Here is a 27,871-nt window from a genome sequence, read left to right on the forward strand (position 1 = left end):
TCTGCAAATAATACAGTAAACCAATTAAATGGGAACAAATGGAGTCCAAAAGGAAGGACTCTTAACAGTATATTGTGAATAGCTGAGGCCCAAGCACTGACCCCTACAGGATCCCATTGGTCACCACCTACCACTTTGAGAAAGACCCATTTATTCTTCCTCTCTTTCCTGTCTGTTAACTAATTCTCAATCCATGCCAGTATATTACCTCAATCTCATGTGCTTTAATTTTGAACACTAACCTCTATTGTAGGAATTTCCAAAAGCTTTCTGAAAATCCAAATACACCACATCCACTGGGTTCACCCTTATCTATTCTATTAGTTACGTCTTCAAAAAACCGTAGTAGGATTGTCAAACATAATTTCCCTTTCATAAATTAATGTTGACTTTGTCTAATCCCATTGATATTTTCTAAGTGTCCTTTTATTACATCCTTCATAATAGACTTTAGCATTTTCCCTACTACATATGTTAGACTACTGGGTAATTCCCTGTTTTCTCCCTCTCTCCTTTTTTAACTAGCATGGTTACATTTGCCACCCTCCAATCTACTGGGACTCTTCCAGTATCTACAGAATTTTGGAAGATGTCAACCAAGACATCCACTATTTCCATGGACAGCCCCTTTAGCACCCTGGAATGTAGATTATCAGGCCCTGGGGATTTATCGGCTCTCAGTCCCATGAATCTTTCTACCTTATTAGTGATACTAATTTCATTCAATTCCTCCTTCTCACTAGACCCTTTGTTCCCTAGCGTTTCTGGGAAGTTATTTGTGTCTTCCTGGTGATCTTGCTTGTGGAATTCCAAATATGCATCCGAAACGAAGGCCCAGTTTCAAACCTGCCTCGGGACTTGCTCTGTATGGATGTAGCTGCTCTTGAAATGCAAAGTTTGGGCCCAGAAATAGACCCTTGCTGATGTCTACCCCTATGTGATTGATAATTACATTACAAATTGTGCAAGAAGTGCAATTCTTTTTCTGGCTGAGTGGCAGTTAGATTGCCAAATATAGTGTGGCTTTTAACTTTTCATTGAAATTATCAACTTGCAGTTGAAAATGGTTTCTTAAAATTACCACAATGTCGAAGATAGCCAACATATACCAATGTTTGGTATTATCATGTTCACCCAAACAATTGTTAGATATTGATGGTTCATATCTTTCTTTCATTTGCAGAGAATAACCTAAAGGAAAATGTTTTTAAATATATGGAAGTCCTAGAAGACAAACTTCATAGGTAAGGCTTTCTATTGGATGTTTAAGTAACAGGTTGCAGAATTTGAGATCTTGATTCATGCACATCTTTATTCATCAATCCATAATTGTGCAACCAACTCAATATTTCCTCGTAACATAACCCCTTCATCATTAGTCGAGTGAACCTTCTCTGAAGTTCTTCTAATGCTGTTGTATCCTTTCTCAAGTAAGGAGACCAAAACTGTGTACAGTAATCCAGATGCGACCTAACCAATGCCCCAAACAGCTGCAGTAAAGCTTCCCTAGTTTATTACTCAATTCCCCTTGCAATTAATGACAGTATTCCAATTGCCTTCAAAATCACTTGGTATACCTGCATACTATTATATTGTGACACCTAAATCCCTCTACCATAGAGTTCTGTAGTCTCTGTTCATTCAAATAATACCCTACTTTTATAGTGTTCCTGCCAAAGTGGACAAGTTTACATTTTCCAACATTATATGCTTTCAGCCAAATTTTTCTATTCTCACTTAACCTAACAGAATCCCTTTGTAGACTCTTGGGCGCGATTTAATGGAACGGTTTTGAAGTGTGGTAGCTCGACCCGGCGAAACACTCACCGGTATAAAATATTAATTGGACCACGGGGCCCCACGGGTTTCACTCTGCAAATGACAGTCCCACTGGCTGATTCACTGGGACTGTGCTCACCAGCCCCCAACTAATAAGGGAGAGTGGCACTTAAACCGCTCCTGCACAGCCAACACCACACAGCTCGCAGCCATGCCACCGAGGAGACCAGTCCCACGATTTGGCGGTGCAGACCTGGCCAGACTATTGGACACGGTCAAAATCAGTTGGGATGCCTTGTTCCCCCGAAGGTCTCAGAGGGTCAGCCTCAAGGCAGCCAATGTCGCCTAGGAGGAAGTGGCAGTGGCCATCAGCTTGGGGAGCGTCATCAGGAAGACTGGAACACAGTGCCGTAAGAAGGTCAACAATCTCCACCGGACTGCATTGGTGGGTTGCAGCGGCCCCCTGGCACTGGCCCGCCCAACACCGTTCCGTGCCCTGGCCCGACCATATGCAACAGTGCCGCCCATGTTCTCTTTACCCCCCCACCCCCAACTCCCTCCATTCTCCTCATCCCCCTCCTCCCCCACCGAAACCCCTCCCAAATACATGCAGCTCATGATGCCCCCTCGTGACCCCGCAGGAGAAGTTGACCCACAGCAAACGTGTCTGCGCGCAAGGGATTAAATGTAGTCATTGGCACTGTCTGACATTACTGCTGTTTGAGTGGGCACAATAGCTTGATGAGCCTGATTCCAACCATGTCAATTGAATCCAAGCTAAATGATCTCAGCTGAAATAGAGTGCTCATCTTTGACATGTTTTTCCATTTGCCGGCTGTTTTCTTCACCCCCACTGCCGCACGCCTTACCATGTGTAATCTAGCTGCCTGCAATCTTTAATCTGTGCTGCCTTGCACGCCCCCCCCCCCTGCCCCTCCCCCTCACACTGTTGCCCATGCGCAACAAAGCAACCACAAAGAAGCTGCAATGGGGACTGCCTGTGATCCCCTCAAATCCGCCGAGCCGCTTCCTTGCATTGAGATTGGGATCCTTGCGAGCCCTCTGCTAACTTGTGTGAACTCACCTCCAAGTACCCCACGGAATTCAGGTCATTAGGTGCATGCCTTTTAAAAGCAATTGTAAATTACTTGATTCTTAAATCACACTAACGTGGGATCTAAATCTGAAGTGGTGGAATGGTTTCGGCATGTAGTCTCAGTAATGATATGGAAATTTATTACATTGAGTTCCCGACGTTTGATGTCAGGAAACGCAGTCTGCCATTGACAGGGGAAGTACATTCCCGTCCTGGAGTTATGCCGCTGCGAAATGCACCTAGGGAGTTCTCATAATATTTTCCAATATCACCACCGAAGGCGCCCACCTGTTCGGATGAGGAAAATCCTGGCCATTGTTTTTTTTGTGTAACATTTGTATTTTTACATTAAAAATGACTTGTCATTGTACTGTTTCTAATATGGTTTAATTATCCACTTTGAAATGTAAGTCAAAGCATTCGTTTTTCCTCTGAACTATAAATATTTAGGGAGTTGTATTCTGCAGTAAACATTTGACGTGACAATATAATATGAAAGTACTAGCTTTGGATTCCAATAGGAGATACCACATTGATTGCATAAAAGGAAAATACAAATATTTTTCATTAACCAAGTGAAATGCATAATATAAATCATTATTTCATATTATACAGTGGCGTGATTTTATGGCCACGCTGCAGCTGCAAAGCGGCTTGCCACAGCGCAGCATGGCTGATAAAAGCTGGGAGACTATTCCCAGAATCTACCCAGCTCACAACACTTCGCGAGATCTAATGCTATCCCATGCGACCTTGCGATGTAATTCCATCCCATTGTGCACAGGATGATCGTTTAGCAAATCTGCATATTAGAGTGAGACAGCTAGTCTCACTTTCATGTGAAGATTCCTGAGTTACCCGAGGCGTGGGTTCTATCACCTTCGCCTTGGAGACCTCGGGTGAGCGCCATTCAGTACTGGTCTCCAGAAATGGGGACCAGACGGAACGGCACTAGTGGAGGTCTCCCAGGGGATTGGAGGTCCCCAGGTGCATGCCCTTTAGAACATAGAACCTTACAGTGCAGTACAGGCCCTTCGGCCCTCGATGTTGCGCCGACCTGTGAAACCACAATATTGCCCATTTACACTATTCCCTTATTGTCCATATGTCTATCCAATGACCATTTGAATGCCCTTAGTGTTGGCGAGTCCACTACTGTTGCAGGCAGGGCATTCCACGCCCTTACTACTCTCGGAGTAAAGAACCTACCTCTGACATCTGTCTTATATCTATCTCCCCTCAATTTATAGCTATGTCCCCTCGTGCTAGACATCACCATCCGAAGAAAAAGGCTCTCACTGTCCACCCTATCCAATCCTCTGATCATCTTGTATGCCTCAATTAAGTCACCTCTTAGCCTTCTTCTCGCTAACGAAAACAGCCTCAAGTCCCTCAGCGTTTCCTCACCAGAATTGCACGCAATACTCCAAATGCGGCCACACCAGAGTTTTGTACAGCTGCAACATGACCTCATGGCTCCGAAACTCAATCCCTCTACCAATAAAAGCTAACACACCGTACGCCTTCTTAACAACCCTCTCAACCTAGGTGGCAACTTTCAGGGATCTATGTACATGGACACCGAGATCTCTCTGCTCATCCACACTGCCAAGAATCTTGCCATTAGCCCAGTACTCTGTCTTCATGTTATTCCTTCCAAAATGAATCACCTCACACTTTGGGCAGGGTGGTACCCTGGCACTCAGTCTGGCACCCTGGCAGACCTTTCGGGCATGAAGTTGTGAAACATTTCTAAATGCAAAAGGTGGTAGATGTTTGGAAATGCAGTTAATGGCAGTTATTAATTTTAATTCTGAGATTGATGGATTTTTGTTAATCAGATGGTATTAAGGTATATGGGGCAAAGGCAGGTATATAGAGTTAGATCACATTGAATGAGGGAATAGACTCGAGATAAATAACCAACTCATCCTTATGTTTGTGTTGAGCAATGTGATTAGTACTGATTTGTTACTTGATTTACATTCTTAAAATGCATGATTCAATGAAAACCAACTGGATCATTTAATCTAAACTAACTGAAGATCAGAACATTTTTATGTCCGAAGGTATTTCATGATATAACAAACAAAACAGTATGGGACCTCGCAACTCTTACAGTAATAACCGCAAACATAGAAATATTTTGTATCCACCTGATTTTTAATTTAGATTTCTTAATCTAAGTAAATTTTATCTGATTGCATCAAAGTTCTCGAGGGTATTTTGTGGAAAGCATTAATCAAATTAAGAAAGGATATTTTTTAAACAATGTTTAATATGCAGGAAGGTCACATAATGGGAATACGGGAGTGGTTGCCTTTTCAGAGCTCTGGTTCTACTCATTATTTAACCTTTTTTTAATTCATGTGCGCATTTCTTTTATGTCTTGGTTTACATAGTTTTTTTTACCATGTTTCGGGATTTGTTGGTCATTGTTTTGGCATTATTGAGTCGGGACAAAATGCTTAAATCCTCGTTGATCCATGGCGGTTGGAGGGAGTTGGGGTGGAGCCTTGTCTTCAGTGGCGCAGCTATTTTTAGGAGGTCTCCCACTCTAACAGTGCAGTGTATACCAACGAATGATTGCTGCTTACGATGATATTAATCTGTCGAATGTCTCGGATCTGCGGTGCGTGTCATTAAACCCAAATTTCAAGAGTCTGGAGGCGTTGAAGGCGTACAAAGAGGTTCATCTTGCAAAGTGAACAATGTCGATGGAGCACATTTAATCCTGTCTTCGAGGCTGGTGGTGGGATTGGCCTCCTGAACCCTGGTCCCGTCTTGTCCTTTTCCTAATGCCGGTAATGAGGGGTTTAGTGAAGACTGAGCTGACTGGGTCATTCTCCCCTGCTGGAGCCTGAGTTGTTAACTGCCTGGGTTTGAGTGAGACTGCATGTTGGAAGCAATGAGGTTTTGTGCTTTGATCTTTGAAATCCGTGGAAGATCCTGAAGATTACTCACCATTTTTGATCCTGCTTTATAACTGTCCTACATCTCAGTTCTTATCCTGGATTTTGCACCCTGTAATTGTGTTGTCTATTGATGTTGTGAATGTATTTGCTTGCAAGGAAGTGAACAATTTGGGTGTTATGTCCTGCATCATTGGTTATCTTGATTTAATAAGTTTATATCATGTTGTGCTGAATGTTGAGTTCGGAGTTTGTGCGCAGTCTCTTTATCCTAATATATCCTTGTTTTTCTTGCTTTTGTAAATAAATTTAGATTACCCAATTATTATTTTTTTTCCAATTATGGGGCAATTTAGCGTAGCCAATCCACCTAACCTACACATCTTTTGGGTTGTGGGGGGGAAACCCACACAGACACTGGGAGGGGAGAATGTGCAAATTCCACATGGACGGTAACCCAGGGCCAGGATTCGAACCCGGGTGCTCAGCGCCGTAGTCCCAGTGCTAACCACTGTGCCACCTTGCTGCCCCCATCCCAATATATCCTTGATGGGAGGATGAGCAGAGGCTGAGCGTTGGAAGATTCTGTAGGATTTGTTCTGTCCTCGCTATGTTCGAGTGTGAGTTAGTCTCTATTTTTGTTCGGTGCCTTTCCTTTTTCAGGCCCAGGCAGACGGTTTGTTATCTTGTTGAGGACTGGGACTTATGTGGCTCCTCTTTAGGAGGGCACGGCACAGTGGATAGCACAGTTGCTTCACAGCCCCAGGGTCCAAGGTTCGATTCCCGGCTTGGGTCATGGCTGTATGGAGTCTTCACGTTCTCCCCGTGTCTGCGTGGGTTTCCTCCGTGTGCTCCGGTTTGCTCCCACAGTGATGTGCATGTTAGGTGGATTGGCCATGCTAAATTGCCCTTAGTGTCCAAAAAGGTTAGATGGGGTTACGGGGATAGGGTGGAGGTGTGAGCTTAGGGAGGGTGATCTTTCTATGGGCTGGTGCAGACTCGATGGGCCGAATGGCCTCTTTGTGATTTTGATTTGACTTGATTTATTGTCACATATACCGAAGTACAGTGAAAAGTATTTTTCTGCCGCCGAGGGAACGTACACAGTACGTACATAGTAGACAAAAAGAATAATCAACAGAGTACATTGACAAATGGTACATCGACAAACAGTCATTGGTTACAGTGTGGAACAAGTGGCCAAACAAAGCAAATACGTGAGCAAGAGCAGCATAGGGCGTCGTGGATAGTGTTCTCACGGGGAACAGATCAGTCCGAGGTGGAGTCGTTGAGGAGTCTTGTAGCTGTGGGGAAGAAGCTGTTCCTATGTCTGGATGTGTGGGTCTTCAGACTTCTGTATCTTCTGCCTGATGGAAGGGTCTGAAAGAAGGCAATGCCTGAGTGGGATGGGTCTCTGATAATGCTGTCTGCCTTCCTGAGGCAGTGGGAGGTGTATACAGTATCAATGTGAGGGTGGCAAGCTTGTGTGATGCGTTGGGCTGAGTTCACCACACTCTGCAGTTCTTGAGATCTTGGACCGAGCAGTTGCCATACTAAGCTGTGATGCAGCCGGATAGAATGCTCTCTATGGCACATCTGTAGAAGTTTGTGAGAGTCTATGCTGACACACCGAATTTCTTTAGCTTCCGTAGGAAGTAGAGACATTGTTGGGCTTTCTTAACTGTTGCATCAACATGAGTGGACCAGGGCAGACTGTTGGTGATGGTGACTTCCAGGAACTTAAAGCTATCGACCACTTCGAAGCCATTGATGCAGACGGGAGTGTGTGTCGTGCTACGCTTCCTGAAGTCGATGATCAGTTCCTTGGTCTTTCCGACATTTAGAGAGAGGTTGTTTTTGGTGCACCATGCAACCGTGATTTATCTCCCTTCTGTAGTCTGATTCATCGTTGTTTGAGTACGGCCCACCACAGTCGTATCCTCCGTAAACTTCAAGATTGAGTTGGAGTTAAATTTTGCCACACAGTCATGTGTGTATAGGGAGTACAGTAGAGCTCTGAGCACACATTCTTGCAGGGCCTCGGTGTTGAGAACTATTGTGGAGGTGGTGCTTTTGCCTATCCTGACAGATTGCGGTCTGTTGGGGAGGAAGTCAAGGATCCAGCTGCACAGGGCGGGGTCAAGTCCAAGATTGCAGAGTTTGGTTATTAGTCTTGTCGGGAAAATGGTGTTGAAGGCAGAGCTGTAGTCTATGAACAGCAGTATTACGTGAGTGAACTTGTTGTCGAGGTGTTCGAGTGTTGATTGTAGAGCCACGGCGATAGAATCTGCGGCGGCAGTTGCGGTGATAGGCAAACTGCAGTGGATCGAGTCCGTCTGGGAGGCTGGCGTTGATCCTTCTCATGGCTAGCCGCTCAAAGCATTTCATGATAACAAGACGTCAGGGCCACCGGTCGGCAGTCGTTGAGGCAGGCTACCTTGTTCTTCTTTGGTACTGGTATTATGGTGGTCTTCTTGAAGGAGATGGGGACCTCAGTGCGGAGGAGTGAGGTGTTCAAGATATCTGTGAATACACTCGCCAGCTGGTCTGCGCAGGCTCTTGAGTGTTCGCCCAGGGACTCCGTCGGGGCCCGTCGCTTTCCGCAGATTCACTTTCAAGAAGGCAGCTCTTATCTCTGAGGCTGTAATAGTGGGTATGGGTGTGTCCAGGGCTGTTGGGGCGGGTGGCACTGATGCACAGACTAAACTGCTCAAAGCAGGCATAGAGCTTGTTCAGATCATTGAGTAGGGATGCTCCAGCCCCATATATTCCATCTGGCCTTGCTTTGTGCACGGTAAATTCTATGTCTATGAATGAGTCAGTCGTTTCTCCTGATATGGGTCTCCATCTTTGACTGAAGGGTGTGATAGCAATCCTTGGGACAGTTCTCCTGAGTTTTTAGTTGGTGACCATGCCGGATTAGGTCAAGGTCGGCTCTGGGAGCAGGGATCAGGATCCTGCTGCCATTTAGATTGGATGGGTGTATCTTTTTTTAATGGGAGACCCTTGTTTGAGATTTGAGGTTTAGTGGTGCCCTGTCCTCCCCTTACCATCCTGTAGTTATCTCATGACTGCCTGTTCCAGTCTGGGCCTGGAGAAGAGTTTAATTTGTGCTGTTGAGTATTAAGTCAATTTCCTCTTTAGTTTTGAGGTTCTCAGTATCATAGAATTTATAGTGCAGAGAAGGAGGCCATTTTGCCCATCGAGTCTGCACCGGCCCTTGGAAAGAGCACCCTCCACCCTATCCGTGTAACCCAGTAACCCCACCCAACCTTGTTTTTTAGACACTAAGGGCAATTTAGCCTGGCCAATCCAACTAACCTGCACATCTTGGACTGTGGGAGGAAGCCGGAGCACCCGTGGAAACCCACGCAGACACGTGAGAACATGCAGACTCCGCAGACAGTGACCCAAGCCGGGAATCGAACTTTGGTCCTGGAGCTGTGAAGCAACTGCGCTAATCATTGTGCTACCGTGCTGCCCCGATAATTTTTTTTTCTTCCTTCTGACATTTTGTTTTGTAGCTCTGGGTATAATGTAGGTTTGTGATGTTGCCTGTTGTGTTGCAGACGTGTCTTTTAACCGTGATGGGAATATATTAGCGATTTTGTCCCTGATTTATCTGGTCTTCTTTGTTTCCATTCTTGCATTCATTATTGTTGTGCGCTGAACCTGTTGTACATTGTTACCTGTGACTATCTTTTTTGTTTTGTTTGATGCGATTTCTGTAAAAATGAGAACCTCCAATAAAAAGACTTTATGAAACAAAAGAATGTTTAAAATGCAACAAAACATTTGAGGAAAAGTTGAATCCACGGTAAGCAGAACCTTTAGACGATAAGTAGAAATTAACGAGTTTATTGCAATACAAATCCAAAACTCCTCCACTCCCATTAAGGTCTCCTTCCTCGACCTGCATCCATGTTGCGATTTTTATACGAGTTTGGGCTCTCCTTGTTAAGGGGAAGCCCCGCCCTCTTAAAGTAGTTCATATTCCAGGGAGGTCATGGGAAACCGTATGGTCCTGATCTTGGGACTTCTATTGGGGTTATAACATTCCTCCCTTCCAAATCCAGAGCATCATCCACATCCATGGGTAAGTGTGCTGGGTCTTTTGACCATTTCGCCTGTGGACAGCTTTCAGGCACAGACCTTGCGGCGTCAGGAGGCGTACATCGGACCGAGGAGCGCCATTTGCGTGATGCGAGTCTGGGTGGCGGCGGTGTCTGGCGCGGTCCCGAGTGCCGGCACAAGTGCCTCTGGCTTTGACAGAACATCCACATCGGTTTCTGCGTCGGAGTTGGGCAGTTCCTCATTCGACATCTCGGTGTCCTCAAAAATGACCTTGGATCCTCGAGAGCCATCGGAGCCGGGGGCGGCGGCGGCGGCAACAGGGGCGGCGGCAAAGACTGTGGAGCTGGGATATCCAAATCAGTGGCCTGTACATCTGGAGTATCTGGCACGCGGCTTTGGAGGTTAGATCCGCGGCCCTGTGTCCGTATTCGGTAGGAAACTCGTCCCGTTTTTGCCAACACGATGCCCAGGATCCAAGCGGCTCCTATCCCAAAATTCCCACTCCTAGGGCGAACTCGCATAATGGATTGCGGTGGCCTGCATCTATCTCAGTTCGGACCTGAGCATGGTGGACTTTCCAGCCAATGTCTGGAAGGACAAGAGTCAAAAGCCCGCTTGGCCAACTCATTTTTTAGCCAGGTGATATTGGGCGGTCTTCATGTGACAGATTCTGTTGGCAGACACATACGGCGCAAAATCTGCACTCGTAAATGACGTACCATTGCCTGAGACCTGCACCTAGGGTATGATGAAGATGTACCGGAATTTCTCTATGGTGGGCTATTGTTGCCTGCATCTTCAGGACCTCCATCCTCTTGGAGTGGGCATCGACGAGGATGAGGAACATTGCTCCCTAAAAGGGGCCCACAATGTCGATATGGAGGCGAGACCACGAGTAGAGTGGGGCTGCAGGAGATGTGCCTGACACTGGGCGCAGCACTGGGCCACCTGCTTGATGTCGACATCAATGCCACCAAACATAGCTGCGAGGTAACATTTTCATCTTGGACACGCCTGGGTGTCCATTGTGGAGGTCGATCAGGGGCGGGGCCGCACCACGTTCGGGGAAAACCACACGGGTCCCCCAAAGGAGCATGCCGTCTTCTATGCTAAGCTCCTGCATCATAGTGGCATAGGCCTTCGGGTCCTGTGGTAAAACCTGGGTGGTGAGCCCCATATTGCACCATGTGTCAGACACAGGATAACGGAGAGTCAGTCTGGGTCCACCTGCTTCTTCATTTTTAAAAAAATATCTATTTTCCGTTTTTACAACTTAATAAAGGAATATACATTAAACGTTATTTATATAATATATTAAACTAACAACAGGTGGAAAAAGAAATAAAAAGCAAATATCAACAACTAACTAAGAAAAACAAGAACACGGAATAATCCTCCCCCTCCCCCCTGGGTTGCTGCTGCTGTCTTTTCTGTTTTTCCATTATCGTACCGCGCGATAGTCAAGGAACGGTTGCCACCGCCTGGTGAACCCCTGAGCCGATCCTCTTAACGCATATTTTATTCGTTCCAGTCTTATGAACCCTGCCATGTCGTTTGTCCAGGCCTCCACACCCGGGGGCTTCGCTTCTATCCACATAAGTAGAATCCTTCACTGGGCTACTAGGGACGCAAAGGCCAAAACGTCGGCCTCTTTCGCCTCCTGCACTCCCGGTTCTTCTGCAACCCCAAATATAGCCAACCCCCAGCTTGGTTTGACCCGGACCCCCACCACCTTTGAGATCACTCTTGTCACACCCCAGAACTCATGCAGTGCCGGACACGACCAGAACATGTGAGTGTGGTTCGCCGAGCTTCCCGAGCACCTCCCACACCTGTCCTCCACCCCAAAAAACCTGCTCAGTCTTGCTCCCGTCATATGCGCTCTATGTAGAACCTTAAATTGAATCAGGCCAAGCCTGGCACACGAGGACGAGGAATTTACCCTACTTGGGGCATCTGCCCACAGCCCCTCCTCAATCTCTTCCCCCAGCTCCTCTTCCCATTTTCCCTTCAGCTCCTCTACCATCGCCTCCCTCGTCTCTCATCTCCCTGTTTATTTCGGACACTTTACCTTCTCCAACTCATGCCCCCGAAATCACTATCCTGGACCCCTTGTGTCGGGAGCCGCGGAAATTCCCTCACCTGTTGCCTCGTAAATGCCCTCACTTGCATGTATCGGAAGGCATTCCCTGGTGGCAACTTAATTTTTCTTCCAATTCTCCCAAACTCGCAAACGTCCCGTCCACAAACCGGTCCTTCAGCTTCCTAATTCCTGCTCGCTGCCAACATTGAAATCCCCCATCTATCCTCCCCGGGACGAACCTGTGGTTATTCCTTATCGGGGACCACACCGAGGCACTCGTCACTCCCCTATGTCGTCTCGACTGCCCCCAGATCTTCAAGGTCGCCCCCACCACTGGGTTTGTGGTGTACCTTTTCGGGGAGAATGGTAGCGGCGCCGTCGCCAGCGCTTTTAGGCTTGTTCCCTTACAGGACGCCATCTCCAACCTTTTCCACGCCGCACCTTCTTCCCTCATCCACTTACAGACCATCGACACATTGGCGGCCCAATAGTAGTCACTCAGACTCGGCAGTGCCAATCCCCCTCTGTCCCTACCCCCTCTTTATCCTCGGGGTCTTTACCGACCACACAAAGTTCATAATGCTCCTGTCTATTTTTTTGAAGAAGGCCTTTGTAATCAGGATGGGGAGGCACTGAAACACGAAAAGAAACCTCTGGAGGACCACCATTTTAACCGCCTGTACTCTGCCCGCCAATGACAGGGGCACCATATCCCACCTCTTAAAGTCCTCCTCCATCTGCTCTACCAATCGCGTCAGGTTAGGTTTATGTAGGGTTCCCCAGTTCCTGGCCACCCAGGTATCGAAAATTCCTTGCTACGACCACATCTCTGCTGGCCCAGGGCTCGGAACCTCCGATCAGCCGCCCGGCTTCAAACTCCCAAAACAGAGTCTGCAAGGATAAAGATAAAGAGCTGGCCAGGTTTTCCAGTGACTCTGAAATCAGGACAATGCAGACACAACACCGAAACTGCGAGCCTGCCCAACTCAACAGCAAGTTTAATACAGACACACAAATCAGTTTCACTTTGTCAGTGTTCCCTCCCCTCCCCCCCCACACACACACACACAGGAAACAGATCTTCGTCGCTCGAGCTCTTTAACCCTCTGTGAATCTGGGTGGCTGATAGGGGGTGATATTTGGGGGGGGGAGGGAGAGGGGGTGATATTGGGGGGGGGAGGGGTTGATATTGGGGGGGTATGGCTGATGGGGGGGATAAGGCTGATGGCAAAAAAAAAAGAAAGAAAAAAAAAAAATTCCTTGCTACTCTCCTCAGCAGCAGAGCATCTATCCTATCCCCCTGCCCTGTTCCCCGGGGTGCATCACAAAAAGTTCACTCTTTCCCATATTTAATTTGTATCCCGAGAACTCTCCAAACTCCCTGAGTATCTGCATTACCTCTGGCATCCCCTCTACCGGGTCTGCCACATATAGCAGCAAATCGTCTGCATATAGTGATACTCGATGTTCCTCTCCCCATCTAAGCACCCCCCTCTACTTCTTAGAGTCCCTCAGCGCTATGGCCAATGGTTCAATTGCCAACGCGAACAATAACGGGGACAGGGGGCACCCTTGTCTTGTGCCCCTGTGTAGTCTAAAGTATCCCGATCTTTGCCTGTTTGTAACGACGCTTCTAATGAACCCCTCCCCGAACCCAAATCTCTTCAGCACCTCCCACAAATAGTCCCACTCCACCCTATCGAATGCCTTCTCTGCATCCATCGTCACCACTATCTCTGCCTCCCCCTCCGGTGGGGGCATCATCATCACCCCCAGCAACCTTCGTACATTGGCATTCAATTGTCTCCCCTTAACAAACCCTGTCTGGTCGTCATGTACCACCCCTGGGACACAATCCTCTATCCTTGTCGCCATCACTTTGGCCAGCAGTTTGCCGTCTACGTTTAGGAGGGAGATGGGCTTGTATGACCCGCACTGCAGCGGGTCTTTGTCTCGTTTCAGAATTAGCGATATCGTCGCCTCCGACATTGTCGGGGGTAATGTCCCCCTTTCCTTAGCCTCATTAGAGGTTCTCTCCAAAAGCGGGGCCAACAGGTCCATATACTTCCTATAAAATTCTACCGGGAACCCATCTGGTCCTGGGGCCTTCCCTGCTTGCATGTTCCCAATTCCTTTGATCACCTCATCCACCTCAATCTGCACCCCCAGACCTGCCACCTCCTGCCCCTCCACCCTCGGGAACTCTAGCTGGTCCAAAAAGTGTGAAGTGTATCATTCCCTCTTTCCCCTCCGGGGGTTGAGACTTGTACAGCCTCTCATAGAATGTCTTGAACACCTCGTTCACTTTCCCTGCTCTCTGCTCCATCTTTCCCGTTTCGTCCCTAACTCCTCCAATCTCTCTTGCCGCCCCCCTCTTCCGAAGTTGTTGGGCCAGCAGCCGGCTCGCCTTTTCCCCATATTCATATTGCATCCCCTGTGCCTTCCTCCACTGTGTCTCTGCCTTTCCCGTGGTCAGCAGGTCAAACTCCTTCTGTAATCTTCGTCTTTCCCTGTATAGCCCTTCGTCTGGGGCCTCCGCATACTTCCTATCCACCCTCAAAATTTCCCCTACTAATCTCTCTCTTTCTTTACCCTCTTGTTTCCCCTTGTGGGCCCTGATGGAAATCAGCTCTCCTCTAACCGCCGCGTTCAGCGCTTCCCATACTACTCCCACTTGAACCTCCCCATCGTCATTGACCTCCAGGTATCTTTCGATACATCCCCTCACCCTTCCGCATACCCCCTCGTCCGCCAGTAGTCCCATGTCTAGTCGCCAGAGTGGGCGCTGCTCCCTTTCCTCTCCCAGTTCCAGATCCACCCAATGCAGGGCGTGATCTGACACGGCTATAGCCGAGTACTCCGTTCCTGCCACCCTCGGGATCAGTGCCCTTCCCAAAACAAAAAAATCTATCCGGGAATATACCTTGTGGACGTGGGAGAAAAAGGAAAACTCTTTACCCATCGGTCTGGCAAATCTCCACGGATCTACTCCCCCCCCCCCCCATTTGCTCCATGAATCCCTTAAGCACCTTGGCCGCTGCCGGCCTTCTCCCGGTCCTGGATCTGGCCCGGTCCAGCACTGTGTTGAAGTCCCGTGCCCCCCATTAACAAGTTTCCCACCTTCAGGTCCGGGATACGTCCCAGCATTCGCTTCATGAATCCTGCGTCATCCCAGTTCGGGGCATATATATTCACCAGCACAACCGCCTCACCCTGCAATCTGCCACTCACCATCACATACCTGCCCCCACTGTCCACCACTATGGTCTTAGCCTCGAACGATACACGTTTCCCCACCAGTATTGCCACCCCTCTGTTTTTCTCATCCAACCCTGAGTGGAATACCTGTCCCACCCATCCTTTCCTTAGTCTAACCTGATCCGCCAACTTCAGGTGCGTCTCCTGGAGCATAACTACGTCCGCCTTCAGTCTCTTTAAGTGCACAAACACCCTTGCCCTCTTAATCGGTCCATTTAAACCTCTCACATTCCACGTGATCAGCCGGGTTGGGGGGCCATTCCCCCCCCCCCTCGTCGACTAGCCATCCCCTTTTTTAAACCATCTCCTTACCCAAGTCTCACGCACCCGTCTGTCCCCCAGACGGCGCCCTCCCGTCCCGACCACCTCGTCTCGTATCAGCTCCCTTACTCTCAGCAGCAGCAACCCAGTTAGTCTCTGCCCCCCCCCCCCTTCCCCAGATCCCCCTCTAGCTTGATTACTCCCCCCATATTGCTTCCGGAAGTCAGCTAACTCTGGCTGACCTCTGCTTCCCCCGTTCATCCTTTGACCTCCCTGCGTGTGAGGCTCCCTTCCTTCCTGCGCCCTTTTTTCCCCCCATAGTTTCCATAGCGCGGGAAAATACCCACGCCTTCCTCTCGGCCCCGCCCCTAATGGCGCAGTTCCCTCATTCCCCTTCCCTGTCCCCTTTTCAACCGGCGCCCACATTTCTTCATGTCCCCCACATCGGGGGGAGAAAAAAAATTCCCCGTCCAACATTATTACACATTAGCCCTCCCCTCTCCCCACTTTATATTTCTGTGCCACCACCTCGCTACCCCTCTCCGGGCATCAATTTCTCAAGTCTAGTCCAATTTCTCTTCCTGAATGAATGTCCATGCCTCCTCCGCCGTCTCGAAGTAGTGGTGTTTGCCCTGATGTGTGACCCACAATCTCGCCGGCTGCAGCATCCCAAACTTGGCTTTCTTCCTATGGAGCACCGCCTTGGCCTGGTTGAAACTCGCCCTCCTTCTCGCCACCTCCGCACTCCAGTCTTGATACACGCGTATTACCGCGTTCTCCCACTTGCTACTCCGTGTCTTCTTAGCCCAGTTCAGGACCGTCTCCCTGTCTCTAGCGATGGAACTTCACCACTATTGCTCTTGGTGTTTCCCCTGCCTTTGGTCTTCTCACGAGGACCCGGTACGCTCCCTCCACTTCCAGAGGGCCCGTTGGGGCCTCAGCTCCCATTGGAGTATGGAGCATCGTACTCACATACGACCCAGCATCCGCTCCCTCTGTTCCTTCGGGGAGACCTAAAATCCGTAGGTTCTTCCTCCTCGAGCTGTTCTCCAGGGCTTTCAGCCTTTCTATGCATCTCTTGTGTAGTGCCTCGTGCGTCTCCGTTTTTACCACCAGGCCCTGTATCTCGTCTTCGTTCTCGGCTGCCTTTGCCTTCACTCCACAGAGCTCCATCGCCTGGACCTTTTGTGTTTCCTTTAGTCCCTCGATTGCCAGTAACATCGGCGCCAGCACCTCTCTCTTGAGCTCCTCCACACATCGTCGGAGGAACTCCTGCTATTCTGGGCCCCATACCATCTGGGCTCCCTCGGCCGCCATCTTGCTTCTCCCTTCTCTTCTCTGCCGCTGCTCCAAAGGATCCTCCGCAATCCGGCCACTACTGTCGCTCCTTTCCATCCACACCCGGGGGGACTCCTTCCTTTGTCACCTCACACTGGGTTTGACCGCAAAAAATTTCCGTTGAGTCTCCCGATAAGAGCACAAAAATCCGTTGAAATGGGAGGTGCCGAAACGTGCGGCTTAGCTGGTCATCACCGCAACCGGAAGTCCACCTGCTTCTTCATTGATGAGCCCGAGAATGGTGAAGCGATGCCCATAGACATGCTGATGAAATTTCTTGATCCCGAATATGACGGCCAAACCCTCCTTCTGGATCTGCGTATATTGCTCCTCTTGAGTCAGACAACATTCGTGAGCCGAAGGCGAATTGTCGTCCATGGTGTGGGCCAGCACAGCCCTGATGACGTACGGAGAAGCATTGCAGGTCAACAGGAGTTGATGGATCGAAATGGGTTAGCAGTCTTGATAAGGAGAGCTGTTGTTCACCTTGGCGAAAGCCACCTGCTGTTCTTGGAGCCCACTCCCAGTAGTTCCCCATCTTTAACAGAGATTGGTGGGGGGGGCTAAAGAGGTGGCCATGTTTGGGAGGAACTTGCCATAATAATTGAGCAGGCCCGGGAATGATCAGAGTTCTGTTGGGTCACTTGGTTGGGGAGCGAGCCGAATTTCCTGTCCATTTTCTTCCACTATGTGTAAACCATGCTGTAGCCGAGGTACGCTACTCCGGCGGTTTTGAAGATACATTTCTCCCACTGGAGGCAGATGCCGGCTTGTTCATAATGCCTCTATACCTCGGCCAGGTTTTGCAGGTGCGCCTGATTGTATGAGCCTGTGAACAGGACGTCATCTAGATAGACCGCAACACGAGATGGGCCTCGCAGGATATTCTCCATTACATGCTGGAACATTGCGCACTTGGCGGAAACCCCAGAGGGCAGGTGGATGTATTCATATAGTCCCTGGTGCCTGTTCACAGTTACGAAGCGTCTGGTCTCGGGGGCCCAGACCAACTGGTGGGGGGTGGCCCTGTGATGGCGAGGGGGTGTCCAGGGGGCACAATCTGGCAGGTTGGGTCAGCGCGCTGCTGGCGCCATGTTGTACGGCGCGACTGCTGCAGGTTGTCGCCGTATGTATGCGCATCCTAGGACCCGGCAATTCACCAGCCGTTTATATCAGGAAGGCTTCTAGCCCCTCACTGGTCGGAGCTTTGTTCTGGGGCTTCACCGATTTTTTTTTTTTTTTTTTTTTTTTTTTTTTTTTTTTTTTTTTGGTCCTAAAACCAGATTGTTCCTCCAGACATAGCCTCAAAATCAGAGAATCCAGCCCCTTGTCTTGTTTCTGAGAGATTTAATTAGAAACTACATGGTTGCAAGTTAAAACAGTTGTTATAATCTTATGTCAGGGTATAAGCATTTTCAATTCCAGTTTTTTATCAGTTTCATATTATGATGCAATAATTTGAAGTGGATTTAATAGTTGGATTTTTAAAAATGTAGTTGAATTAATTTTTTATGTAACTAATTAAATGTACGCAAATATACTTTGAATAACAATTTAATCAATATCATCTTAATTTCAATAAGTAGGTCATTTGTGGTGTAACTGGCAGCTTTAGGACGGCACAGTGGTTAGCACTGCTGCCTCACAGCGCCAGGGACCCTGGTTCAATTCCGGCCTCTCTGTGTGGAGTTTGTCCATTCTCCCCGTGTCTTCGTGGGTTTCTTCCCACAGTCCAAAGATTTGCAGGTTAGTTGGATTGGCCATGCTAAATTGCCCCTTAATGTCCAGGGATGTGTAGGTTAGATTATGGGGTTACTGGACTAGGGCACGGGAGGACACATTGGTAGAGTGCTCTTTCGAAGGGCCGGTGCAATCTCGATAGGCCGAATGACCTCCTTCTGCACTGTAAGGATTCTTATGATTGTATCTGTGATCTAAGTCTGTGACTCTTTGGCAGGATACCTCTAACTTCCCTTGACTCTTGTTTCAGTTATGAAAGCCAGCTGCTTGAGAAAGTGTGGGAAGCAGACTTGGAGGCCTGTCAAATCTTTGTCAGAGGTTTACAGCTGAAAGAGGGGAATTATCATGCCTCTGAAAGGGAAGAGTTTCAAGCAGATGAAGATAATAAGGCCATAGAAGATGCATGTACAGAGGTAAAGGTCACCAAGGACAGTGTCTTTCCAAGTAAACAAGATTGGTGTGCAAATCCGTGTTCTCCTAACCAAAAAGAAACAGATCCCTCCGAGGTAACCATTATATTCTGCATTCTACATATAGCATTTTGACACTGGTTACCAATGCAGTGCTACTGGGAATATTTTTTAGCTGTTACTTAATGTATTTGTGAGATTTGTATTTTTAAGCAGATAAAATAATCATTTTTAAAACCGAGAAAACCAATTAATGGTATTTTTAGTGTCACCGGTGCGGAAACAGCAGGATAATCTACCATGTGAATACTATATTGGTACATTTGCTTTCTGTTTTGTTTTAAACCATGAAATTTAGTTACATATATTCCAAAGATAACTATCATTAAATTGCCTTGTAGAGGTATTGGTATTTCAGAAACCTTTCCATTAAGGACGACTTAAATTTTTAAGTGAAAAGTAAGAAGACATGGTCAGGTGATATAGCCACATTGAAAGGGGTTGGTCTGTTTGCAAATTGAAATAAGACACTTGCCACTAGCTTGACTTTGTGCTAAGCAACAGTCTGCACAAAATGTTTTGATTTAGTCCCAACTGAGTGAAAAGCATCTATGCTATACACAGGTAGAAGTTATAAAAAGATGTAGGAGTTACTTTTGTGTACATGTTGGAAAGTTGAATGGAAATGCAAATTGTCTAGTGAAAGATGAAAATCCACATCTGAGCCAAAGGAAAATAGTCTGAAAATTAAATAGCCCGAATCAAAAAATAAAAACACAAATGTTGGAAATATGTAGTAGATCCCTCCCTAACTGCACAATTGATGTACCTACACCTCAAGGACTGCAGTGGTTCAAGGTGGCAACTCATCACCACCTTCTGACGGGCGAATTGGGATGGGCAAAAAATGCTGGCCTAACTAGCAACACCAACATCCCATAAATGATTTTTTTTTAAAAATCAGTAGCATCTGTAAACGGCTTAACCTGTAATCTGTAAATGTTTGGGTATATAACCTTCAGCAGAACTCGGAGGGAAATTATGAAATCAATTTAGTAGAATTTAAATGAGGAAGATCCAAGCATAAGTGAAACAAGAATATTAGTATTCACTCCCAGATATTATTATTTGTATGTGAGAGTTCTGGGAAGCAGAAATTTAGGAAAACATCATGACGAGTAAATGGAGAGGGCCAAAAAGGTTGCAATGTAGAATTCACTAAAGTTTCTGCAAGTTCTTTCCTTGGTCTACATTTTCATAGTAATAGAGTTGTGCATACTTTATAAGGGGGAATAAGAGGTAACATTTGACTAATGTTCTAAAACCAATATCTAAAAACATCTCTTCCCATAATGATTTGCATATACTCTGAACTTTTCATTCGGTCATATAATCATTGAACATGAGTACAGTACATTTTAAACAAAACCATATAGAATATTAATTTGTATAAAGATTGAATCCTACTGTCAACTGAAACCAATTTAATATATTTTTAATAAACTTTCAAAGTGTTAACTTAGCAACGCTAAATACTTCTGGGTTCATATGGTGTTTTGGAAAAATTGAACTTTCATTGTTACACTAAGATAGGTTGTGTGCTACGTTTGACAACAGTTATTTATCTTCCTTCTGCTGACTTAACTAATAGCCTTCCTCATATTGCATACTATTGCATGCCAATTTTCAATTTCGATTCTGCATGGAGATCAGCAGTTTTGTAACTGAACCTGATTTTGACTCTTCTTTCCAACATATTTAGTAGTTCGTGTTAAATACCTGAAGCTTACTTTTTAATTTCCTGACCTCTTTCTATGCCCTGCATGCTGTGCAGTGCTCCTTTATGTCCCTATGAAGGAGAGGTTGACCTTCCCAGTATCCTACTAGATTCCAAGTCAGTGAAGGTGAGAAACGGCAAAAGGTAACTACTGCCACCTAGTATTTCTGTAGTAACCAGTTGGGTACTGTGTCAAGCTTTAAAATAGACATTGAATGTAATATCTTTCATATGTGAATATACATTTTTGTTACTTTATAAATTCTCATGAATATATCTCCAATCCAGTACTTCCAGTGGGGAAACCATGCTTGAAGGGAACATGGATTGGAAATGAGTCTGGCATAGCATAGTCTTGTTGCACCAAATATGCTTGCTCTTGGTGTGACTCCCTGCTGGCAGCACAAGATCCTAGAATTGGACCTCATAGGAAATAGCACATGCAATGCATACTAACATTTTGTTGTACATTGTTATGTACATATAATTTATAACTATAGTTGCAGTATGTTTTCTAACAACTGTTGCTAATAAAGGTACCCATTTAACTGAAAAATACATTTTTGGATTGACAGCCTAAATCATTTTTATATACTTCATAGCTCAGTATGTTTTTGGCACTTTTTTATTCTGGAAATTTCTGAGGTTATAAGAATGAATAATTATTTAAAAATATATAAACTAAGTAGAAGCCACAGTTCATGATAGTATTGATTAACCAGCGACGTCTACTCCATGTGAACTATGTTGTTCAAAATAATGAGACATGTTGCCATCTTGTACTCATCAGGACAAACCCAAGAATGCCAAATTTCAAACAATTAAACCAATTTATACTCAAGGAGAGAAGGGTGCTGATTGGTTGGAAAGCCAACTGGAGAAAACAGCTGGGAAATATAGGTACCAGGTAATTCAAAAAAGGCACCAGGCTTGAACATAATTCTTTTGTTTGCGGAGAACAGGTCCCTGTATATAACTATGTTGGTTCACTCAGCCATAAATGAGCAGCATTTGGAGCTTGACTGATTATCTTAAAATGGTTGTTATTGTAGCTATTGGTGCACATTTTTAGCAAGTGCTGCCGAATAACAGAATCACCTCTTACAGTAGATGTTTTGTTTTGGGTTTTCTAAGCATTGAGTTCAGTCTGCTTTTTATGAAAAACAAAACAAACTCCATGGACGCAATTCTCAGACCTTGCTGCACTCTCGCTCGAGCGAAACGAGGCCAGTGAATAGCGGGAGAGGCCGAAAACGAGAACCCAGCCAGTTTGCGATGCAACCATCCCGCTCCCGTAGGCGTGGGGAGAAACCAATCATCACCATATAAGACCTATTTCCATACAATTAATAGGAGTGACCCCATATCCAATGGCCTCCCGTCATTCATCAGCCTCCTGGTATTCATATATACCAGGACTTAACTGTGGAGCTGGCGAGAAGGCGGGCGGCCTTTTGTCGGGTGAAAGTGGCACGCTTCAGCAACGGGATGAGGTTTGGCGTGCTCTACTTGGCGAAGTTAAGGGTGGCCTACAATTTGAAGAACTTCTATTTTGAGATGGTGGAGACAGCGAAGGCATTCGTGAAGACTGAAGCACTGGGGTTAAAACAAGAGGTGGGACTGGGGTTTGCTTCTGGACTGAAGAAAGGGGGGTGAAATGCTGTGTACAGCCTCGTTTCTTGTTTCAGGATGTTTATTTGTTTTGTATGTGGAAGGGGGGGACCAGTTAAAGTTTGGTTTTTGAGTTGGTTGGTGGGGAAGTGAACACTCCGCTATGGGTTACAGTGGATAGGAGAATATGGAACTTTGGGGATATGGTGGTTTTCTGGGGCACGTTTTTTTGCACTGATTTTGTTTGTCTGTCATTGTTTTCAGAGACTGGGTCATGGGGGATGGGATTGGGAGGGGTGGCCTGGGCAGGGGCCTCCACACTAGAAAGTGAATGTTGGCTAGTGAACGAGAGTGGAGGGGTCTTGCCCGTTGGAACCTGTTCAAACAGGTTTTGGTGGGCCTTGGAGTGTGAAAGGTGGGGGGATGGGATCGATACTGGGAGATACTGTTTTCAAGAGGAAGTGGATAGAGGGATTCATGAAAGGGGGAGCAGTTTGATGGCAACAAAGGGACGGGGAGCGCTAGGCCCAATGAGCAAGACCTAGGGTGGTGGTGATGGCGGATAGGAGGAAAGGTGGGGGGGGGGTAAGAAATCCCCGGTCAGATTAGTAACGTGGAACGTGAGGGGTTTGTGAGTTCTGGTGAAGGGGTCAAAAGTATTTGCGCATTTAAAGAGCCTAAAGGCCGTTGTGATGCTTCACGAGACCTACCTGAGGTGAAGGATCAGGTGAGGCTCGGAAAGGCTGTATGAGTCACGTTTTCCATTCGTGGTTTGATAGCAGGGCTTGTGGGATAGTGGTATTGGTGGACAAGAGGGTGAGGTTTCAGATGGAGATGGTGTGGTGGACCAGGGGGCAAGTGTATATGGCCCCAACTGGGATGATGCAGGGTTTGCAAAGAGGGTGCTGTGTGCCATTCCGGATTTGGACACCCATGAATTAATAGTAGGGGGGGATTGGAATACGGTGCAAGAGTTGAGGATGGACAGGTCTCAGCCGTGCTGGCTGGCCCAGTCGGGATGAAGGCGCTGGCTGGGCTCGAGAGAGATGGGAGGACTAGACCCGTGGAGGTTACTGCACCTGAGGGAGCGGGAGCATTCGTTTTTCTCCCCGGTACATAAAGTGTACTTGAGAATAGACTTTTTTATGGTGGGGAAGGTGTTATTGGCTGGAATCAAAGGGTCAGAGTATTCTGCGATATTGATTTCGGACCATGCACCGCATTGGGCGGATGTGGTTCTGGGGTAGGCGGTGGCTGGCCAGCTCCAGAGGGAGGCGGCGAAGAGCGAGATAGTCCAGGTGCGGGATAAGATGGGGAAGCTAGTGGTGGCCCCGGAGCAGATCAATAAAGTGTTTGAGGAGTTCTATGAGATGTTGTATAGGCCTGAGCCACCGGGGGAGGAGCGAGAGATGAGGGAGTTCCTGGACAGGTTGGAGTATCTGAGATTGGGGGAGGAGGACAGGACAGGGCTGGAGGGGAGAACTGGTAAAGGAGGCAATTGGGAGGATGCAGTCAGGGAAGGCAGTGGGACCGGATGGATTCCCAGTGGAATATTGTAAGAAGTTTAAGGACAAGTTGGCGCCGCTGATGGTGGGAATGTTTTAGGAGGCGACACCTAGGGGTGTCTTGCCACGACATTGGGGCAGGTTTCAATTTCCCTGCTGTTAAAGAAGGATAAGGACCCCGTGGAGTGTGAGGTGTATCAGCCCATATCCTTATTGAATGTAGATGTCAAGATATTGGCAAAGGTGCTGTCGGCAAGGTTGGAGGGGTGTCTCCCGAAGGTACTAGGAGTGGATAAAATGGGGTTCGTGAAGCAAAGGCACCTGTTTTTGAATGTGAGAAGTTTGTTAAATGTGATCATGTCGCTGGCGAAGGGAAAGGAGATGGAGACTGAGGTGGTGGTGGCACTGGATGCGGAGAAGGAGTTTGATCGGGTAGAGTGGGGTTATTTGATGGCGGTCTTAGAATGACTTGGGATAGGGCCGAGGTTCGTGGCGTCGGTATGGCAGCTGTATAGGGAGTCGATAGCGAGTGTTTGCACTAATAATATGAATTTGGAGTACTTTGCGCTTCACCAGGGTACTAGGCAGGGTTGTCCTATGTCCCCACTTGTGTATACATTGGCTATAGAGCCTTTGGGAATCGCGCTAAGAAGCTCGGGGTCGTGGAAAGGGATTGGGGGGGGTGGGGGGGGGGGGGGGGGTGGGGGGGTGGAAGCATAGGGTATTCTTGTACGCTGACAATCTGCTACTGTACATCTCAGAGCCGAGCACATCGGTGTGGAATACAATGGGGCTGCTCCAGAGATTTGGGTCGTTCCAGGGGTATAAATTGAACTTAGGCAAGAGCGAGTATTTTCCTATGGTGGCAACCAACATTAGATACTTGGGGGTGCAGGCGGCGCAGGATTGGGTGGCTCTGAAGGTGCAATTTTACTAGTTTGGTGGGAGGGTGAATCCGATTTGACAAGGTGGGACAACCTCCCTCTGTCGTTGACGGGCCGGGTGCAGGCAGTCAAAATGAATGTGTTACCGCGATTTTTGTTCCTATTTCAGTGCCTGCCAGCTTTTCTACCAAAATCTTCAAGGAGGTGGACAAATTTGTCACTATTACTGGGCGGGGAATGTGCAGGGCTGGGTTGGGGGGGTTAGGCGGTAGTCCCGATGGGTTAAGATGGAGGAGGGCTCATATAGGGGTTGGGCCTGAGGATGCTGGCAACGGCGCTGCAGCCGATGGCTCCGGCAAAGTATTCGGTGCGTCCAGTGGTGGCGGGCACTTTGAAGATGTGGAAGCAGTTTAAGCTGGAGGCCGGGTCAGTGGGGATGCCAATTAGGCGGAATCATGGATTTGAGCCAGGGAGGATGGATGCGAGGTTTTGGAGATGGGAAGAGAGGGGGATTAAGAAAATGAAAGATCTGTTTCTTGGGATACAATTTGCGAGCTTGGAGGAGCTGGGAGAGAAGTAAGGGTAGGCGTAGGAGGAAGGGTTTAGGTACCTGCAGGTTTGAGATTTTGCAAGGAAGGTTTTCCCGATAACGCCGGCCTCGTTGATGTTGGAGGTGGTACTATCTGCGGGGAGGGGTTGGAGAAGGGAATGGTATTGGCGATTTATGGAAGGATTCTGAAGGAGGATAGGGTGTCTCCGGCGAGAGTTACGGTGAGATGGGAGGAAGAGCTGGGAGAGGTAATGGAAGAGGGACTGTAATGTGAGGTGCTGTGAAGGGTGAACGCCACAACCTCGTGCGCGAGGTTGGGGCTTATGCAACTGAAGGTCATGTATAGGGCGCAGCTCACAAAATCAAGGCTGTTTGAGGGGGTGGAGGATGTATGTTTTGGTCCTGTTCGAAGCTGGAAAGTTTTTGGAGGACCGTGTTCAGTACAATCTCAGGCGTCTTGCATATGGATGTGGAGCCTGGTACCCTAGAAGCCATTTTCAGGATGTCAGACCGGCCAGAGTTGCAGGCGGGTGTGGGGGCAGATGGCTTAGCCTTCGCCTAGATGAGGGGGGGGGGGGGGGGTGGACACTCTCTCGTGGGGGTGGGAAATGTCATCTGGGTGGGTGGGGGGTGGCCTTGGTGTCTTCTCACTCGTGCTGCTTTTCCGGCATTGGAGGCCAGTCCTCCGGGTCACACTCGCTGCCCCGTGGCCCAGCCTCCCCGATCCTTGGGGGAACAGTACATCCCTGCTGGCTCCACCGCCTCGAGGAGCACCCCCAGGTCTGCGTCCCTGAATTTTGGGGCCAGTCCTCTCAGCGCCATGGCTGCGAGCTGAGTGGAGCTGGCTGTGCAAGTGCTGCTTGACCTTGTTAGCAGGATGGCTGGCGAGCGCGGTCCCGGTAAATCGGCTGGCGAGCCTTCGTTTGCGGCGAGAAGCTCATGGGACCTCGAAGTGGATCAATTACATTGAATAGCGTTACCAGCCTCACCGGGCCAAGCGCCAGGAAGCTTGCGGTATTTCCTGTTCGCTACCACACTTAGAAATCTTTCCGGAGAATTGAGCCCTGTGACTCTAACAAGTTGTTTGAGCGATCAACCAATGGTTATGATATATGGACTACGTTCTTGGCATTGGCAAGATTTGACTTGCCAACCGATCGGCACCCTTTTCTCCTGTAGTATAAATTGTGATCATTTGAAATTTGGCATTTTTACGTTCATCGTGATGACTACAAGCCAAGGCAAAAACTTTTGTAATAATTAAGTTCTGTACTGCCAAATAACAAAACAGTCTCTTGTTAATCAAATGAAGAAATATGTGACTGATAACAGCTATGACACGTGGTTTGTACGATTAATTTTTTTCCTGGGAAAAATATAGATTATTTATTTTTTTGTTTCTTATTAAAAGTATTTGATTAATAATATAAACTGGGAAGCCACATCTTTCAAAAGCAGACTAATGTGTTTTGTTATACCTAAAATTTACAACCATATAGGGAGTGCCTTGGTAACACAAAGTATACGAAAATGAAGTAGCAGCCTGTTTTACAGTGTGCTTGATGTAGAAGGAATTAAAATGAGTTGCTTACTCACTATTGGCCATTTTGTACTCTGTCCAAAGCCCTCTTAATGTTAACATAGTGAACTATTTTAACATATTTAGCAAGCAAATTGTAGTCTCAGAACCGACAGGTACATAGTTAATCCTGAAATTAGGAAAGCTTCATAAAATATTGGGTGACAAATTAACGGTGGTTTTGTGAAGGTCTTATACCATAATTCTGAACATTTCTAATTGCAAGTTGATTATTTGTTTGTTTGATTTGCTGCATACAGTTATTTATGTAATGTGAGTCTCCACTATGTGTTCACCATTACTGCAGTACTGCAAAGTACACATTTCTGTTTGCCATAATCTCCTCCCTTCATTAAAGCTTAGCTTTCTTTCACTTGGGGAGAGGAGACAGAAACAATTATGTTGATTTTTATCATGATGAAATTGAATGTAAGATGCAACTGATGCAATTTTATTATGTCCAAGCAACAAAATAAGGTTTACTAAAGTTATTTTAGGAGAGTGGCCTAAATGCTTATTCAGTGCTTACAAATAAGAGGTTTTGAGGCCCACAACGTTCATGTTTACCCTTCACTGTCCTCCAGAATGCTCCTTCCAATGGGACAACATACTCTTGGAACACCCTTCCACCTGTAAATTACCCGATATACAATTGTGCTGTGTTCAGTAACCTTCATTATTTTGTGAGAGCATTACAGTGAAAGAAAATATGGTATAAAAACCATTGAATTGTCCTAATGCCTCCTAGAATGCATTATTAGCAATTACATTTATCATTAAATCACAATGGTAGTTTTACCTGTGGTACATATACAGAATGGGATTTATTAGGATCTTGAGTCTTATAGACATGTCGAAGACCTTCACAACCAACTAACAATTGTCTTACTTGACTTTTCATGGTATTCACTGTCAAAAGTTATATCCCTCACATAGTTATATGGATAAACTTCAAATTTCCTTTGCCAATGAATATTTTCACTTAGATTTGGTACCTTGTTTCTTATTTATTAA

The 27,871-nt window shown here is 47.0% G+C and overlaps 1 protein-coding gene across 8 annotated transcripts in view; it reads left to right on the forward strand.

The window, feature by feature from the left end:
• Positions 1–27,871, forward strand: part of disc1 (DISC1 scaffold protein) — a 215,018-nt gene that overhangs the window by 127,893 nt on the left and 59,254 nt on the right. For 3 of the 8 annotated variants that reach the window (XM_072498529.1, XM_072498530.1, XM_072498531.1), the window contains 2 exons: positions 1,184–1,244; positions 18,792–19,047. In XM_072498529.1, the coding sequence (XP_072354630.1) occupies positions 1,184–1,244; positions 18,792–19,047 (317 nt within the window). Of the gene's footprint in view, positions 1–1,183; positions 1,245–18,791; positions 19,048–20,785; positions 20,873–27,871 lie in introns of all 8 variants that reach the window. The other 5 variants (XR_011940651.1, XM_072498534.1, XR_011940649.1 and 2 more) reach the window with 4 other exon arrangements.

The sequence above is a fragment of the Scyliorhinus torazame genome, chromosome 4, assembly GCF_047496885.1.
Source record: "Scyliorhinus torazame isolate Kashiwa2021f chromosome 4, sScyTor2.1, whole genome shotgun sequence".
Lineage (NCBI taxonomy): Eukaryota > Metazoa > Chordata > Chondrichthyes > Carcharhiniformes > Scyliorhinidae > Scyliorhinus > Scyliorhinus torazame.